The sequence below is a fragment of the Patella vulgata genome, chromosome 3, assembly GCF_932274485.2.
Source record: "Patella vulgata chromosome 3, xgPatVulg1.2, whole genome shotgun sequence".
NCBI classification, from domain to species: Eukaryota; Metazoa; Mollusca; class Gastropoda; family Patellidae; genus Patella; species Patella vulgata.
In genome coordinates, this window is record NC_065881.2 from 55,868,327 (window position 1) to 55,887,749 (window position 19,423).

Here is a 19,423-nt window from a genome sequence, read left to right on the forward strand (position 1 = left end):
CTGATGAATTTCAAGTTTGATAAACTGTTATCCTGTCACCGACCAATAGAAAACGTCATACCGAATTGACTTCAAGCACACGCTGTTGGCCTTCTCAAATTACTGCGAGTCTGAGAAAAAAACTTCCACCGGTTCTTTCAAGCTGTGTCTTATATTGAATTTCAAGATTCTAGAATTTGACATGTAATCTGCAGTCTTCAAGTCTAATCTGCCTGTTTATCTAAAGAAAAGTTTATTACAAACCCACAAGATTAGAATGCGTTTGGTAAATATTGTCAAACTGAAGAAAAAACCTGCTTCTGAACTTTTTTTTTTGCATTTTATTTGCCGGTGAGATTGATTTATGATGAAAGCTTCTGTTAAATGAGAATAAAGTCATTTCTTTGAATATATATATGTGTATCAAGCGTAACGCACATAGTACGTTACAGCGCACTGAAACCCTAAACGTTACACAATATTTAATCCCCCTCGATACCACTGATTTTAATCAATTTAATTCTGTAACTTTATTTCTAATTTTCTGAAGTAAAAATACATTTATATAAATAAAGCCATCTGAATTAATTCGTATAATAACTAAACTTATCTTGACCTACATTGTGTGAGAGCCAAATCTACCTAATACAGTGCATTTTTCTGGTTGTTTAAAATTCTAAATAAATTATTTTTTTGGATATTTGTTCACATGACGGGCACATACTCAACTCTCAATGCCATCGGACGACCGAAATATTGCGTGGATTAGACAATGCACGCCATATTTGTGTCAATTGCATCCGTTGTCTGAAAACCAATTAAAGTAGCCGTTCATGACTTTTCATGACTTTGCTCAGAATAAAGTAATTTGACTGAAAGAAAGCGGGCTTCTCTTTCTCTAAATCGCGCATAATGTCTCTTCAATAATCAAAAATTACATTAAGAAATAAACAATTAAAAATTTAGTTTTCTTATCTTGCACACGTAAGTAAAATGATTTTGCCCGTGAAACTACTGATACAACGCATGCACAATTTAAATAAAAGAAATTCGGCTTTAAAATTACAAAACGAGGCTATAATTATAAAAGGTTTAATTTTAATTGAAAATGTTGGAGTGGAAAACTTGATTTCGGCAACACGCGAAGTGTGTTACACATCCAAGTATTTTATCTGATGTAGCTGGCTGGATGTTTGGGTGGGCATGATGTTTATCTCGTGTATAATAAGATGGTCTTTCAGATTGTGGTGTGCTATAATAGCAGTAAAAGTTATTCGAGTCAAGTGGGGTCGAATCAAATATTCTCAACTTCCTTTGCTTTGAAAACGATTTGGTGTGTAACATTTCTAAGAATTCTCCTTTTCTTGGTGACCTAGGTAACGATAAAATAGTGATTTGCTTTGTGTCTTAAGTGGTTTTGAATGTATTCCATGTTGAAACCACCCAAATTTTATCTATAGCTAGAGTTTGAGTAAAACGAATAATTTTGAACATGATGATTTTCGCAAACATTCTTGGGAGCTGCTTCATTATGATTGTGGTAATATTTTCAGATAAAGTAATATCAATGCCCATGATCCCGTCTTAACCACCATTGCTCTAAATCGTACACGAACACACTTTGATGAGGTCATAGTGAAAACAAATACATTCAACTAAACCGTTCAGAAAAAATAAGTTGTAATGCTGGAGGCGCTAGGGGGAGGGGGTGGGGTGGTACTGAGTGTCAATAACAAACAAATAAATCCACATTGTACATAATGTATAAATAATCGAGAAAAGTAAATGTTTATCAATACATGGTTGGTAAACAGACAATAATTGTTGTTATATAGTGGTCAGGTGAAAGTATTAACAGGTCATTAGTAACAGGTGTAAGAGGTCATCTGACAACTAGAACTTATTAACACCTGTCTAACTATATCTATATCTGTCAACAATACCTTATTATAGTTATCTCCCAACTTTATCTAAATCATAACCCTGTGCTGGTATTTTAGCTACTACTAATAAATATCATGATGGGTAATATGACATGACAATTGTTTCTGTTATATTTGAAGCTGGGCATAGTTATAATCCTATCTATTTGAATTGTTTAAATTTGTATAATTATGTCCGTGAACAGCTTTGGTTTAAATAAAATACTTTAAAGATGCACTCCCACGAAAATATTTATAAAGAAGTTCTTTGAAATAAAAATATGGCAAAATTTGTATATATGGATAGGAGAGACACTCAATCTTACTAGAAAGTACTCGGAGTGCACAGGACGTAAATGTAAGGGTATCACTAACGCAACCCGTCGGCTTGTTGTCTGCTGGCGTTTCGTAAGGAGTGTGTCGTATGTGTTGATCGAATTGCTAGTGGGTGCAAGAACATTGAGAGATTTAATAGACAACGATTCGTCGACCCAAAATAGAAGTTGGTAGAGGATAATGCAAGAATTTACTTTGAACAGTGTTAACGATGTAGTAGACATAATCAGGGAGATAGTATACGCGTCAATTAAATATATCTTGAATAATAGCCGAAAGAGACATGTTATATTTACCAATCAAGTCAATATGACGGCTATAAAACTTTTTAAAGGTTTTTGTACGATTAGTGGGCAAGTATGCCTGTAGTTGAAGCTTAGATGACAAATGTCTCGATCTACTTAAAAAATCAGAATAAAAGGAACAAGCTCTCGCGTAATGAATTAGCTGAGACATAAACACCCCATAAGATGGTGATATTGGAATGTTACTACTTAATGAACGGAAAGTTAACAATAGGAAAGTTAAAGTCATCACATTTATCGTACAATTTAATACTCAATTTATGGCAATTGTCAAATTCGAGACGCAGATCCAAGTAGAGGCGTAATTGTCACTGTCAGTAGTGTTTATAATTTCGAGCTCATCAGGAATTAATTCTACATAATCATTAAATTTGGGATTATTCAGTGATAGAACATCATCGATATATCAATAATTGAAAATAAAAATGTCTGACTAATGCCTGTATATAATCGGCTTCGTAAGAATATAGAAATAAACCAGCAAGCAAAGGTGCACAGTTGGTGCCCATGGGGATACCTACCACTTGCTGATATATTTCCCCACCAAATTCAACAAAGATATTATCAATTAAAAAATCCAACATCTGAAATTATATTGTTGGCGGTGAATTTATGTGGAATTGTAATTAACAACTAAATATTGATATCTAACAGTTTCTGATTTAGATGAAAAGACACTGTGAATAATGTCTTTTAACCGAGCTTTTAATTTACTATGGGGAATTTTAGTGTACTTTTAATAAAAAATGAACTGTTCTTTGAAAATAAAAAAGTAGTTCCTTTTCAACTGACCAATCAAATTCATGTAAAGCGATATCTCCTAAATTGTGTTATTTGTGTGTAAAACAAGTGTAAAAAGTCTAGTTCGATTTTTTTAAAAAATGGGGGGGGGGGTAGAAATACAACTTATTTCATTATTTCATATATAGTGTATAAATATGTAAATAAATAAGATAATAGATAATTACCTTCCCTGGTCACTTTGTATAATCAATCCCCAGCGACAATTTATCGACCAAATTTATTGACATTATACATTGGTTGCAGTGTTGTTTGTTTTTTTTTTAATTTTAGCTGTTTTGTGAAACTACATGTATAATTGTATCCGTTCCGTATTTATTATCAAACGCTGATGGCGTAAGTTAATAGTGGATTCGACACCCTATATTGAATTGTCAAAAACTGACATGGTCATATTTAATCTGTTTGAGAGAGGTACTGCAAAGGCCAAGTGAATAGTAACTGCTGATCGGTTAGAGTGCGTTATACGAATCCGACTTCGGTTTCAGGGGAGATAACTACAGCGTATATTTCAAATTGGCAGCTCTTCGGGGAATCAGACCACTAATTTTTTCTGAAGTTCTGCAACGAGTGTGTGTGCCCAGTTTGATAAACCATTTCTCTTTTGGCATGGCTATTTTTTTTTATTTCACTGTTCTGGAATAAAACAAATGGGTTTGAAATTTTGATGAGGCCTAAATATATCAAAGCAAAAATCTTCGATGGCTAACACTATCGAGATTTAGTAAACAACTTCGGGATGTCCTGTTTAAACGCAAATAGTATCAACGATCACACAAACAGCAGAACAGGTGTTGCGGTAATGTTACGGTGAAAGTGGCTACATCCCTTGCACTCGTATCGGAAAGAGAGAAATGGGACTTAACGCCCATTCGACTCAAACCAGGTCATTTTGGGAGCAACATATGATCTTTAACAGGAGAGAGAGAGAGAGAGAGAGAGAGAGAGAGAGAGAGTTTAACGTTCACTCGACACAAACTAGGTCATTTCGGCGCTAACATATGGTTCAATTTATTTCAATAATTCGCTTGCGCGTAGGGGTCTTTAGCAGTGGGAGGAAACCAGAGGTCCCGGAGAAAACCTTGTCACGTACAACTGGGGAATCGAAACCACAGAAAATGAGGGACCAGGAGAAACCCCATGATTTTGGACACATGACCCTACTTCTTGTCAGAACAAGCGAGGAATCTTCTTCTTTGCTGAAGCCAAATTAGGGATATTATCAGTTATCAAGCGCTGTTAAGAACAAAAATAACAACATATCTTTTTTATAATTACATTTTCATGACCTTTTCATTTTATTCTTTTTTTGACAATTTATTTTTTTTATAACACCAAACAAGCCCAAGATAAAATAACAAACAACTTGCTGCATATTCTTGGAATATAACATCAATTTATAATAAAATACACCCCATTAGGCCCCTTACAACAAAAGGCCTAAATGGTAACATAATTAATTGAATGATTCTTAAAATCATATACTGTTTAAGAAAATAAGATTTGTACATTAGGGTGAGATAAGGGATTGTCAGACAGTCCCGATAATACACAACAATTATACCATCTTGATTCTCCAATATATGTTCTATTCTTGAGTGGCGTTATATTTACTTTGGTTTCAGCTTTTTGTCCTAATAAAATGCCGTATATCATAGTGTAAACCCATGCCCACAACATGAACAAAACAACAGCATTCGGCTATTAATCAACTGTTATACAGACTTCTAATTATTCGTCAGTAACTTGGGCAAACAAGCAGCGTTACACTTTCCATTGTTTTTAACATGCTATCGAACAGTGTTAAATGTAAAGTTCCAAGCAACTAAGGACAATAGATATAATGATGTATTTGAGATTTACATCCATATTAAATTGCATTAAATTTCCATAACAGTGTCAACTACAATGTTTAACAATGCAGAATTTCTTACAGGAATTTACAATAAAAGATAGCATAACGCTAACATTAGGTGTTTGTGTGTTGATATAGGCATATTCCACAAAGGCAAATGCAGTCTTATTCATGAAAACTTTACTAAAATATTTTAAGAATACAGATATGTCAGTAACTAGCATTGTCATTCTTAAATATTTTAATATTAAGTTTTCACGAGTAAAATACAACATAATACCACGTGTTTCTGTAATTATAAGGGCTTCATAAAGTTTTTAAACTTAGAACACCCTTCACAATTTAAAATCAGTACTGATTCGACTAGTTTCAGTTCAAACACCCTTCACACATAGCCACAACATTCTGTCCTTTCCGTTAGGCATTCAAACAACATAGGTAACGCCATATTCGGAGACCTACATTAGAGAAAAAAGAATAAATAGACGAATCTACCTAAAGAATAAAACACACAAGGCAGTAGTTTGCAATGTGCCCTACTTTATAGTCGTGTAGCGGTTACCGGTCTGGATCTAGAAACATTTAGCACTGGATGTCCAGTAACTAAACTTTGATTCTGTCGTTCTCTACTGTTTGGTCCAGTCGTTACAGTATCACTCAAATTACTGACCTCCATTCGGGAAGGTGGGCCGGCTGGAAATGGACTGGAGTTGCGAATACTGGGTGGTGGCGGTGCTGGTGGTACATAGTTTTTAACATGGCGTCTGTTAAATGGTATAGCGAAAGGCTCGGGCACAGGATCAGGTATGGGACCAGGTACTGGATAAGATTCAGGATAAGTTACAGGATAAGGCACAGGATCTGGTGCAGGTTGTAGAAAAAATTCACCAGACCTCTCTGGTTGTGTACGTGTGGTAAAACTCACTCTCCGAGGGGTACTGTGTGTAGGACTCAATGGCGCATCATGGGGGCGTAGGGTCACTGTCGGAGGCGGTGGTTCTGTTGAGTTGGGCCTTGAACTAGACCTGCTACTCGCCATACCCGAATCGCCCTTTCCGAAACTTTTCTCAAGGTCTGAAATCAAAGACTGTGGCCTTCTCATGTCGGTAATTCTATTGATAATATCCAAATCTTTCATCCTGTTGGATAACATCTGTTCTCGTATGACACATACTAATATCACACCAAATATTATAAGCAGAACTATCAGAGCACATGTTATAATCAAATATGGCAAATATGTTCCAGATGACCTACCATGTGATTTCCTCTTGGATGATTCTAGATTGTCTGAAAAAGAATATACCAATATAAGCCTGAAGATAAAAACAAAATATAAACTACGTTTATCAACTTATTCCACAATTAACATAATTTATGAAATTACCTGTGTGAACCTCCGAAATATCTGATTAAGAGTGAGAGAGAAAAAATGGGGTTTAAGGTCCACTCGACACAAACTAGGTCATTTCGGGACTAACGTATGGTTTAATTTTTATTTCAATAATTCGCTTGCGCGTAGGGGTCTTTTAGCAGTGGGAGGAAATCGGAGGACCCGGAGAAAACCCACGTACAACCGGGGGATCGAATCCACGCCAGTTGACTCAATGACAGGCTTTATGATACAGCGCCCATACGCTAACCATTCAGCCATCCAACCCCCGTCCCTGAAATATCTGATTAAGCATATTCTCCATACACGACAACTTTCACTACTTACAAGATACATTTTTAAATTGTCAATACAATTGTATTGAGTTGTTTTACTTATTTTGAACTAGGGTCATTATAAATACAATGTCTCTGAAATGAAGAAAGGAAATCTTTTGAAACTGATAACAACAACTAGATATTGTAGTCGCCAGGTTAATGCCGATTTGTACCTACCCAGTGGCTTTGGGGCTGAATCTTGACTAACATTGAGAAGTTTGCTTTTAGCTTTTATTTTGTACACCTTTTCACTATCTGTCTTGAGAAAGGAGGTATCAACAGGGCACATCTGAAAATATATTAATACATGTCACAATGGGATATAAAAATATCTTAAATTTTATCAAAATTGTATAAAACAATTGTGACCTGTAGAGTATCCACACACCATGTGAACGGAAGCCCGGGCATCCAGTCATATGGGGACAATATAATATATCCACATAAAAATGCGGGCGTAGCCTATAACAAATATGAATGAAAGTCCAGCCTTTGTCCATTCTTTACTTTTAATCATTTTGTCTTACATTACAATGCAGGGCGTGTGCAGAAAAATGAGCGGGGGGGGGGGGAGGGGATCTACGGCCAATGTGTACACGGGACCTCTTTTTTTTATTTGTCTTATCCGAACGACTAAACACTGTCCCTTCACAGTTCCTCTTTCCTGCACCACTAGCAAGGGGAAACCGAGCCGTAAATCCGAGTAACTTTCACGGCCAAACCAGGGACGATCCGGAGACCTCCTGGTTAGCGAGCCAGCGTCTTACTTAGCCAGCGCCGTTCCACGACAAGAGAGAGAGACAGACAACCGGCGAATCGAAACCATGCCCGTTGAATCAATGACAGACCTTATGATACAACGCGCACGCGCTAAACATTTGGCCGTCCAATCCCCCTCCACGACAAATGAACCAACAGTATCTCTTACCTGTTTACAAGGCAGTTGTTTTTCACAGATCATTACTTCACATATAAAATATAAACTATCTACTGTATCTGTCCATGATAATGGTATAGAGATTAGCTCCGATTCACTAGATATAATCATTATATCCTCTACATTCTTTGGGGTCCTTGCATTATCCGTTGAGAGAACATATTTGTCATTGCATCTATAACAGAAAATTAAAACCATCAATGATTTTCCACACATAAAAGCCGAGTTAGCAATGATGGTCCCCAGGCCACGTGAAATCCGGGTAATAGAAAAAATATCTATCAACTGCATAAAATGTCCACGTGAAATCCTGGCATTAATATAATATATTTAACAAACACTGATCTGCATAATATACTTCTAGGTGAAACAAATAAACAAATAATATCTATTGAACCAAAATCATTAGTCTCTTCTGCATAAAATGTCCACCTTGTCAAAGGCAATTACCAACATATCTGATGGTATAATTTCAGAGGGAGAGAAAAATAGAGTTTAACATACACTCAACACAAAATAAGATAATTATGGGACTAACACGTGTATAGTTTTATAACGCTTTTATTACTTACCCACTTTTTATAATCTGTCTTTTAATCGTCGGTTCTGTCTCATCATCAGTTACATTACAGCTGTAGATAATAGGTGGACTATATGCTGAGGCTGTCCAAAAAAAATATAACAACACGTCAATACTGGAAAATGGTTGGTCAACCTATCATGCTCGTTAAATATTTAGCTGTAAAACACCTCTTTCTGTACGTTATAAATTTCTAAGACTAAACTATAGTTATAATTTGACCATGTATTCGACAATTTTAAATACATTTTTTTATTTATAAGCTTATAATCTAGTTTTGTAATGGAATGGTATGTGAAGAGACTTATTTCAAAACCAGGGTCCCAAGTTTACCTATAAGACTGTGGAAGCTAAATCTAAAATAATCACTCGACATGGTATAGAATGATGTCATGAATAGAGTTATTGCTACACCAGTGTCCTAAGCTTACCTATAAGACTGTGGAAGCTAAACCGGAGATAAACACTCGACTTGGAATAGAGTGTGGTTATTAAGTTTTCTTTCTCATCAAAGACATCAATAGATATATTAGGACTGGGGTGAAGAATATTGGACAAAATATCAAACACTGCGTCTTTTAAGTGGTACGGTTGTAATCTGAAATAAACAGAACATTATTTTGCTATTGCCAATAAACAGAACAATTTTCTATTGTCAAATAGCAGAACAGTTTTCTGTTGTCAATAAGCAGAACGATTTTCTATTGTCAATAAGCAGAACAGTTTTCTATTGTCAAAAAGCAGAACAGTTTTCTATTGTCAATAAGCAGAACAGTTTTCTATTTTCAATTCAATAACCTGACTATTATTTTATAAAGGAGACCGGGCAAGTTCTATTCACTTTACAGGCTTCGAAATGGTATATTTAGTCAAGCAACGATAGTTTCGAGTATCAATTTTTGAAAATATAAGGGGAGGGATTTGACTAAAGTGATCGAACACATGTTAATGTATATTGTGGCTATATATAAGGGCAATAAATAACTCCACGAAAACGAAAAATTTTACCAGCTTAAATTTGAATTTATCTCGAGATATGATGGATATGAAGCCACACCCGAGGGTTGATTACAAAACCGGGTAAATTGTAGACTAGGTTCGTGGATATCGAGAGAGAGAGAGAGAGAAATGGGGTTTAACGTCTACTCGACACAAACTAGGTCATTTCGGGACTAACATATGGTTTAATTTTATTTCAATAATTCGCTTGTGCGTAGGGGTCTTTAGCAGTGGGAGGAAACCGGAGGACCCGGAGAAAACCCACGAGGTTGGACAGGCGACCCTACTCCTTGCCACGTACAACCGGGGATTCGAAACCACGCCAGTTGACTCAATGACAGACGTTATGGTAGAGCGCACGTGCTAACCATTCAGCCACCAACCCCCCTTTCGTGGATATCAGTCCACATACTGATCGGTCAGTTTTTCCTCCTCGGCGAGCATGTTCTGATGTTTTCGGGGGCTTTGTTATTGTTGTGATCCGGATTAGTCTAAACTCATTGCTCTGGGGTCTGTTTCACGACACATATGTAAGGTTACGAACACTAAGTTCAGTGGTATGAACCTATTGCGAAAAGAAATATTGAGTAGCGACCAAGGATCAAACACCGAATATACTTCTCGATTCGGCTGTCAATTCACTCATGATATGCGACCCCTCCCCACACCCAATCACTAATATGATCAACTTGCGTGGTGGAATATGATATATTTTAAATGTTACTTACAATAGGTTTTCTGTATTAACTTTATTACTGGGTACATATATACCAGCTTCGTCTTGTTGAAAGCTCATATTATATACAGCTGAATTAATATGCTCATAAGCACAGGCTAGATTTACCACTTTATCATCCGCTGTTACTAAAAATCCTTTCTGTAATCTGATAGTCACTGACCATACCCTTGTTGAATTTATCTCCTAAGACAATAAAAAATAAAATAATCCATGCAATTTCAAATAATCAGCCAACAAATCGGTAATAAAATTGAGCCTCCCATTTATAAATCACTAATCTAGGTAATCTATAGTATTCTTTATTATTACAGTAGGATCTGTATTCAGCTGCCACTAGTGGCGGTGCCACCCGCCCGTGACTGGAGTGGCAAAGCTGGGGCAATGTTCAAGGTTAAGGGGGAAAAGCACGAGCTTCAACTAGCGGAATGGGACGCGGCCTCCCCCAGAAATTTTTGGCAGTATTTCAAGCACTGATCGTTGAGATAAAGAGTCAAACGAACGGAATTGCGAACCTCGACGAAGCCTCCTCATGAGTGCCAAAATAGCGAGTCTTTACTGAAACTTTTGAAAAATCGACTGCCGGAAATGCTGTCTGACAGTATTCAAGCATCGATTGTCCAGATTAAAAGAGCTGATACCGTTTGCGGGCCCGTAGGCACGGGGTGCCTAAGCCCCCCCCCCCCTAAAAAAAAATCAAATTATGCCCCCAAATATTTCGCCAACAATAATGATTTTTTTAGGAGTGTTCAAATTGGTAGGACCTGGTTTATTTGTTTGACTACAAGGCGCCGGTTCAAATGTTTGCATTTACCTACACCCGATGTAGGGTGCCTACGGGCGCCTAAAATGTAGGTGCCTATTGTGTCTATTGTGCAGCCTATACTGTAATTCTATGAATAGAATACCTATGGTTTACTCGAAATTTGATACTACAACTGTATTGCCCGGCCTAGAGTTCTCCGCGTAAATCAAAAGACACGCTCTACTACCCTCAAGATGATATCGGCGGGAGGAGTCGAAGAAGGAAATTTCAAAAAATTCAGCCATAAAACCCTGCTTGAGGCACTTCAATTTGAGGCCCAGGAATGCACTCAGATGCGAGGAGAGAGCACCAAATTTTCAAAATATTTTGGCTTGTTCGTACCACATCCTCAGCCCCTATAAAAAAAAATCCCATGGCCCGACCAAATTTTACGAGCTGGATACGGGCGTCTGATCGCTAGTTTATCCGACCCCAGAGAGGAAAGTGTCAAACGAACGGACTTGCGAACCTCAACGAAGCCCCCGGAAATTTGAAAAATAGACTGTCGCAAATGCAGTCTGGCAGTTTTTCAGGCACTGGTCGTCGAGATAAATAGAGCTTACCGTCTTTAAGTTGCGCGGAAAATTTTTAAACGCCATCGTAGACTCGACTGTCTACCTAGCGAAAATTAGTGATATTGCCACTGGTTGACGGAATCTAGAGTAGTGAACTTTGATCCCAATTATTTAATTCCAACCCGTTTCTCACCTTGGTATTATTATATCTAGAATCTGTTTCAGACGAGTTGTTTGCCCCCGAGTTAGAAATTGGAATCAGACCAATTATTTGATAATCTCGCTTGCGAACATATACGTAACCGACTTTAGACATACTTTGATCCAAATTTGCTGTTATTTTTGAAATATTTTCCACGTTACAGATACAACATTTAATTCTATGACTGAGTGGGAATGTGGGATTTAATCACCGTAGAAGGTATTGATTACCGAAACATGTCACAAATACGTTTTCATTATTTTCTAACATTATGGGGGGGGGGGGGGGCAAACCAGATTTATTGGTCGCTTAGCGTGAACATATCTAAACAGAGGATATTTGTCGTTTTAGAGTGAATAACATATTTTATTTCATCGAGAAGCAAGAAAACTTATAAACATTTTCTTGCTTAGAGATGAAATAAAATATGTTATTCACGACAAAACGACAAATGTTCTATTTATTTTATGATTTTACAATCATTTTAGGTAAAAACAACATGGACTACTGCTAGCCAGTGGAATAACACTTTTATTTCACTGATAAACCGCGGTATTCCACTACTGATCATAAAATAAATATATATATTTGTTTTACCTTAAAACCACAATCTCTACCATTAATATTATATATAATATGATGAATGGGCATGATTTCTTCTGAACTACATTCTAAGGTTTTATCTACAGGATACATTCCACTTATATCACCAAAATAAGTTATATTAACCATATCATTTATACCATCTCCACAATGTATTGTCACTGAAAATAAAAGTAAGCAATAGGTCCGGGGATAACTAAACAATTAAGTAATGGCAAACAGCATATCACACCAATAAACAATGTACGACAAACAAAATTATGTGGAAGAAATGGCTAAACACATTCAAAATATAATTTTGAGGGAAACCTTTGCTACGGTTGACAGAATGCAAAATTCTAAATTCTGATACTCCGATGTGCTGACCCAGAAAACTGCTGCACAATATTGAGCTGGGCTCATTGTGGTCAATGACAAACGATAACCCTTTCTCTTTACCTTCCATATAATTTATTCATACAATTTTACTTTCTACAAAATCCTCTTTTTTATTGTTTGCTCATTTATAAATGAAGAACACCCACTGTGATACTTACAATCTCCAAGTAGTTCGGTGTCTGTTGTCTTACGAATATTAAGTGCCTGTAAAATAAATGTTTACGTTTAATACAAAAACAGCAAGGTAAAATAAAATCTGGAGCAATTGAACTTTGTGAATGGAGGTTTCTAGTCATGTTCTTTATTTTTTATTACAGCAGCTGATACCGTAAAAAATACTGGTGTTGTGAACGGACGATGACTCAATCTGGTAATAAAAATTGTAGGGTTTTCCATACTCTTTCGGTCTTAAAGATACATTATGTAAGAGACTCAAATGTTATATAAACTATTAAACATTTATTCACATGACAAAAATCAACACTCTACAGGATGTTTGCGATTTTTAATGGATTGGATCACGACCGCCATATAAATAACTCAATTTAAAATGAATTTAATTATCGTTACATGACAGCGATAAAAAATCGAGACTACGCTATTCTTATCAAACTTCTAACTAGTTCAAACACTGATAACTTTGACTTGGTTTTTTTTAATATTCCTTTTTCGTTAGCGAGAACTATCGGCTCTATCTAAATCTTACATAATGCATCTTGGACCCATTCAGGCGACCATTCTGTACATGTGCGATATGGTCGGCTACCTTCATGACGCGCGAAACATAATAGACCCGATAATCCGGCAGAATAAGTGTCAAGTTTACACAATTCTTATGCCGATAACTTTCTAAAGGGTAAAATATTTCAAAGTAATTGTACAGAAAATACATTTTATGAATTAGTAGAGAAATAACCCAAAGTTACCCAATTCGACGACTACGTCCCGAGTTGTAGATTGCCGCCGACACTTGAACCTTGGGACTTGTAATTTCATTTTTCCTGTTCGTGTGAAATATCAATTTGGTGGAACAATTCTCAGGGGGCGCAATATGACAGTAAAATAGCAAAGCACTACTAAAAACATTTCTAAGTATAGGATTCATTTAAATGTATCAATATTCGAAATACTTCGATACGATTCTCGTTCAAACACGATACGGGCTGAACAAAAAGAATACAGTAGCAGGTAGGTTGAAAGTAATACAGAAGACTTCTGCTCTACTTCCTGTACTGGTGGGATAGATGGTTTTCACACGTGTGCTTTAGATCATAAGGACGGCCATTGACGCAAGTGGCGTGATTTCGATTCTCCGCTTGTACGTGACACTGAGTTGGGACGTCTGTCCAAAAGGGTTTTCTCCGGGTCCTCTGGTTTTCTAGCCACTGTCAAACGCCCCCACGCGCAACCGAATTATTGAAATAAAATTGAACCATAATATGTTAGTCTCGAAATGACAGTTTGTGTCGAGTGGATGTTAAACCTCATTTCTCTCTCTCTCTTACCTGTACTGTGACAACAAAGATAGTGGTCAGTACATGAAGTATTGTTATCATTTCCCACCTGTTTAAATCACGTAATAGAAACTTGTTTTAAACACCCTTGGGTATGATTTCTTTTCTCTTTTGTCATTAAGATTGCATATCCGTTTTATAGTATCTAAACGGTATTTTGCTGAAAATAAACATAGATTATATCATGCATCGACAATTAGATTCCGACTAATAACATAATCCAGCATTGGTTATTTTATAAAATTCAAACGAAAACTCTGTCCCGTTTCATGTTCAGAAATAAATATCACAACAATCGTATCAATTTTGGCCAGATTCTTCAACTTTAGGTTTTTGCGGGAGATTCAAAATACAAACCTTTGCATTGCGGCCTTCCTAGGGTTAGATCTATTTGATAAGGCCAACTTCAAGTTTGGTCAAAGATCACGAGATGTAAACAGGACTAGCCCTAACCTACAATCTGGCTAACAATCACGTGCCCTAACCTTATTTACATCTCAGCAAATTGCAAATTGTAAAACGAAAATACGTATTTTGAACTGCTGACATATTCATTGAACCGTGAACATTAAAATAATATTGGCAACGTTATCCTTCCATAAACCAGTGTCAAACATTTACCGTGGGTCAGATATGCTACATGTCGACTCTACGTGTTGCCTGGCATGTTCCGCACAACCTAATATTACCCGGCGGCACTGGGAGGTACCCCCAGCCCCTACCCTTCCCCACCCAACACACATATAAATATTGTTTGGAACCCGGTCGGGATCTTGTTCCTCATGCAAAATCACGGTTCACCACGCCCCTGCATTCTAATAAAAATATCCAATCTAATACAAACCACGTTTGCCTGGAGTGGAAGTCAAAGTAAATGAGTGTACGGTTCAAAATATTTTTTAATGCACAGTCATTATTTTCATCGTAGCTTGTACAAAGTCAGGCGTATTCCATTCAAACTCACCAGATGGCACTTTTAAAACTGACATATAAATATTAGTTTTTACACATATTCCTATAAAAAAGAATAAAACTTAGAGATATTTACAAAGCAGAGATCACATTTTCTAAAACATGCAGAACGTTGTTGGTGGCGTACAGCGCTCTCTCAATCTGCACGTGCATGATTGAAAACAATACGTAAGAAGAATGTTAAAGTGACACTACGCCATGGATTTAGCTTTCGTTTGCCAATCCAGGAATTAATCCAAAGCCTAAACAGAACCAAAATCAATAAACACTTTGTTATTAACAGTAGGCCTATAGATATAGGCTTAATAAAATAACAATTTAAAATTATCTACATGTACAAATATTTTATTCAATATCCGATATTTAAAGTTACAGTTTCATATTTTCTAAGAAAGTCAAAACATAATTATTTTTATGTCTTTTGCTCAATAGGTTGTCAACTCACTATTGTACGGCCATAGGTTATCTTTCTCACACTTAAAAATATTCACACCGGAAATAATAACACAATTACCTCCCTTGTTTTCCTATTCCCAACCAAGGAATAGCTATCTTCAAACGTTTGAATTTGAAGTTGAAAATGATATTTTTGCCAATTTCTCAAGTGACAATAGTGAATTATAGGATTATTCTTTAACAAGGTAGGACTGTTTATAGATACCATCTATTTTAGGGCTTTATTTTAATACATTTTAAAAATATAACTTAAAAATATGAAATTGTAATCCGTAGAAAGTAACACAGCTTAAAAAAAAGCAATATTGTTATTAATTTATGAAACCAAACACTTCCAACTTGTCGTCGCCCCTGTCCGCCCGTCTATTTTTATCCGATTTTGACGAAACTTAAAATACATCTATCCGTTTATATCGCAAATATCTGGGTTCCATTTGATATTGCCACGTATCTATAGGACAGTAACGTACGGTCAAATATGTACAAAGTTTGTAGACCTTCCAGGGCCCACAATTTCTGTCCGATTTAGATTAAAAATATATGTTTAACAAATCAAAAATCTAGGATGAGATAAGATGATTTTGGTGTACACCAGACCTTCCGTTCGATGCAGATGACCCTTACAACAATATGTTTTAATAAATCAAAATATCTAGGATGAGTTTGATTTGGTGCACACCAGACCTTCCGTTCTGGATTCATGCCCCCTACCTTTCACACAAAATGTGTAGTATGTACAAAATTTTGTGTACCCCCCTTGAAGCCACAAATCTCTAAGCAAGAAAACGTTTATATTTCCACTCATGCTACGCATTCGTGAAAATATAAGTTTTCTTGCTTCTCGATGAAATAAAATATGCTATTCACTCTAAAACGACAAATATCCTCTATATATTTACAAACATCAGTGCGAACTAGTTACACAGTTTGAGTAAAAGGCGGGGGTCGTAACCCAAATTATATTTTAAGTTTCGTCTGAATCGGACGACCTCTGAGGTTCCACAAACTTTGTACATATTTTTGCGTAAAAGGCAAGGGTTGTAAATCAACAAGCTGCTGTCTGCTGCGCACCAACTCGAACTTATTCAGGGGTCTAGAAGATCCATTATTATGTATTACATGCTTTGCCACTATTTGCGTAAAGGGTACAGGCAATTTTAACGGAAAATGTTCGATTTCCACGAAATTCAAACTCATCTGTGAATGTTGTATAATAATCATATATTGAACGTTAATCAACATTGAATTCAAATTGTAACCTCATCTAGACCACCCGATTTTTGTACAAACCGGAGCAATAATCCAGGTAGATGCTGGACTTCTTCTACAAAATGAAATGAAATGGGGTTTAACGTCCCACTGTTCTGCTCCGACTGGGCTAATGAAGACAGGCATACGCCTTAGTGCGTTATGAGGGAAATTTTGCCCAGGCAGCGGGGCTACGGCCTACTCTTATATCGAATTACAACTGCCAAGGGATCTTTTACGTGCACTCCAATATGTTCACCGGACCTAGGTTTTTCGTCCCATCCTAACGACTATACAGTTGCTGTCCTTGTCAGACCCTCCTCCTGCACCACTGACAAGAGGAAACCACGCCAACACCGGCCGAACTTTCTTGAACAACACTGTGAGCGAACCCGCGACTTCTTTATAGCTAGCGAGCCAGCGTTTACCCACCATGGCCCCCTACTTCAAGATTTTTCTGCCTGCAAGTAATTATCTAGAACCCCGTTTTTTAAGTATTAGACTTGTTCATCTAATGAACACTATAGACCGAAGGTTCGGTGCGCGGGGGTGTCCATCAAATGGGCACAAAACCAGACCCAACTTTTCTATAGTAATTTTTCGCGTCGAATACGACGCCGAGTGGTAATCAGTCCACCGTTGGGGCATTTTCGATATATTCGGGGTCAAAGGTCAAATGAGGTCATTTGCACTGAAAGTGAATGCGTAGCCATTCTTGTATCATGAAAATATGCTGAAAATGATCGAAAGTAATCACACTTTCAATAAAAATGTAAACTTGCTAAATTCACCTTTAGTCTTAGTGATCCCGGAGGTCAAAAGGTAAAATTTTCCGTTTTTGCACTAGAACGATTTAAAGCAATAAAATGTCTTCCTAAAATATAAAAACTAAAGCGAAACCTGTTCTAATTTATTGTAGGAACATTTAAAACTTATCTTAGGGTGGTCTTAGCACCGTACATTTACTTTGAAACGCCGAAAAAGATCTTGCATAACAGAACCAACACACTTCGAAACCTGTTTCAAAAATACGTAAAAACTGTCAAATCGAAATCTCCCCGATTTAGTTTAACAACGATTGTTATACATAATGAAACTAGTGGTCACAAAGAACAATGATGAATTTAGCAAGTTTACATTTTTATTAAAAGGGTGATTACTTTCGACCATTTTCAGCCTTTTTTCATGATACAAGAATGGCTGCGCATTTACTTTCTGTGCAAATGAACTCATTTGACCCCGAATATCTCGAAAACGCCCCAACGGCGGACTGATTACCACTTGGCATCGTATTCTACGCGAAATTTTACTATAGAAAAGTTGGGTCTGGTTTCGTGCTCATTTGATGGACACCCCTCTGCACAGAGCCTCCCGACTATAAACCTATACGTACCAGACTCACTGCGAGAACATAAACGAAGATTGTCCCAGATTAGTTACTTTAGTAACGGATTCTTACCCGCTCTGCCTAGAGCCGATAAGAATCCATTACTAAATTAAACAGTCCCAAACGAAGATTGTCCCAAATAAGACTCGTATCGACAACCCTTAATCATATCAATTTATTTCTACAAATTGTAAGCAAGATCTGTTTTTATGCACGGCTTTGATTTCGTTTTTGTAAAAAGAAATGTTCAATTTGGAACTCACATATGTAACAAATGTTTGTTGGTCTTCAGAAATACACCTTACCCAATTTAACCAATCAAATCCAATATTAGATAAACTCATCTAACCTTTTAGCCAGGCCCCATGTTCACTAGGCATTCTCAGTTTTGAGTTAAGAATTCACTTAACTTTCAATCACTGTTTATGAGAAATATCTTTGATCCAGAATCACAAATCTTTGCATATAGTTCCTTATTGGCGTATTTGATACATTAAAACAACAAAAACTTTATAAAGGGCTATATTTTAGTTAAAATATGGCAACCAATTCTGAGCAAATACTTAACTTCAAGTCTGAGAATGTTTTGTGAACTTGGGGCCATATTTGGTATCAAATTAACTCAGATTTCACTAAGGGGGTCAGATGACGGTACTCCAATAATACGTAATTTAAAGTAAATTGATGTCTTTAGAAATAAAAGGAAATGCACCTGCATGCTGAATGAAAAGAGCCTTTTCTTGATCTTCTGATCCCTAACTTGATTACTGACAAAATATTAGATGTATATATTACCCCCATTACAAATGAAGACAAAACAGTCTTTGTAAAAGAATATCATACATAACTGTAAATGAAATGAAATGGGGTTTAACGTCCTACTGTTTTGCTCCTAAACTGGGCTAATGAAGACGGGCATACGCCATACAATGTGCTATGAGGGAAATTTTGCTCGGGCAGCTGCGCTAGGGCCTACTCTTATATAGAATTCCAACTGCAAAAGGATCTTTTACGTGTACGCCAATATGTACACGGGACCTCGGTTTTCCGTCCCATCCGAACGACTAGACAGCTGCTCTTGTCAGGCCCTCCGTCCCACATCACTGACAAGGGGAAACCACGTTGTACATAACTGTATAATGCTAACAGCATGAATAAAACTGAAAATGACTTCAGATGTACT

The 19,423-nt window shown here is 36.7% G+C and overlaps 1 protein-coding gene across 4 annotated transcripts; it reads right to left on the reverse strand.

The window, feature by feature from the left end:
• Positions 1 to 4,605: 4,605 nt before the first annotated feature.
• On the reverse strand, positions 4,606 to 15,295 carry LOC126815759 (uncharacterized). Of its 4 annotated transcripts, XM_050541670.2 has the most exons (11): positions 15,142 to 15,284; positions 14,169 to 14,337; positions 12,822 to 12,867; positions 12,280 to 12,446; positions 10,153 to 10,346; positions 8,857 to 9,023; positions 8,418 to 8,508; positions 7,837 to 8,020; positions 7,086 to 7,197; positions 6,456 to 6,488; positions 4,606 to 5,656 (listed from the first exon to the last, which is right to left on the reverse strand). In XM_050541670.2, the coding sequence occupies exons 2-11, from the start codon at positions 14,217 to 14,219 to the stop codon at positions 5,616 to 5,618; spliced, it is 1,086 nt and encodes a 361-aa protein (XP_050397627.1). In that variant the 5' UTR covers positions 14,220 to 14,337; positions 15,142 to 15,284; the 3' UTR covers positions 4,606 to 5,615. The 4 variants fall into 4 exon arrangements, with proteins under 4 accessions (XP_050397627.1, XP_050397626.1, XP_050397625.1 ...); XM_050541669.2 differs by having other exon boundaries at positions 4,606 to 6,488; positions 15,226 to 15,295; XM_050541668.2 differs by having other exon boundaries at positions 4,606 to 6,488; positions 15,142 to 15,275.
• Positions 15,296 to 19,423: the final 4,128 nt, after the last annotated feature.

Bases quoted from the DNA above. Each gene is read 5' to 3' on its own strand.
- LOC126815759 (XM_050541669.2), bottom strand. From the start codon at position 14,219: ATGATAACAATACTTCATGTACTGACCACTATCTTTGTTGTCACAGTA. The intron at 12,447-12,821 runs GTAAGTATCACA...TTTTATTTTCAG, and splicing joins CACCGAACTACTTGGAGATT to TGACAATACATTGTGGAGAT. The intron at 8,021-8,417 runs GTAAGTAATAAA...TTTCTGTTATAG, and splicing joins AGACAGATTATAAAAAGTGG to ATGCAATGACAAATATGTTC.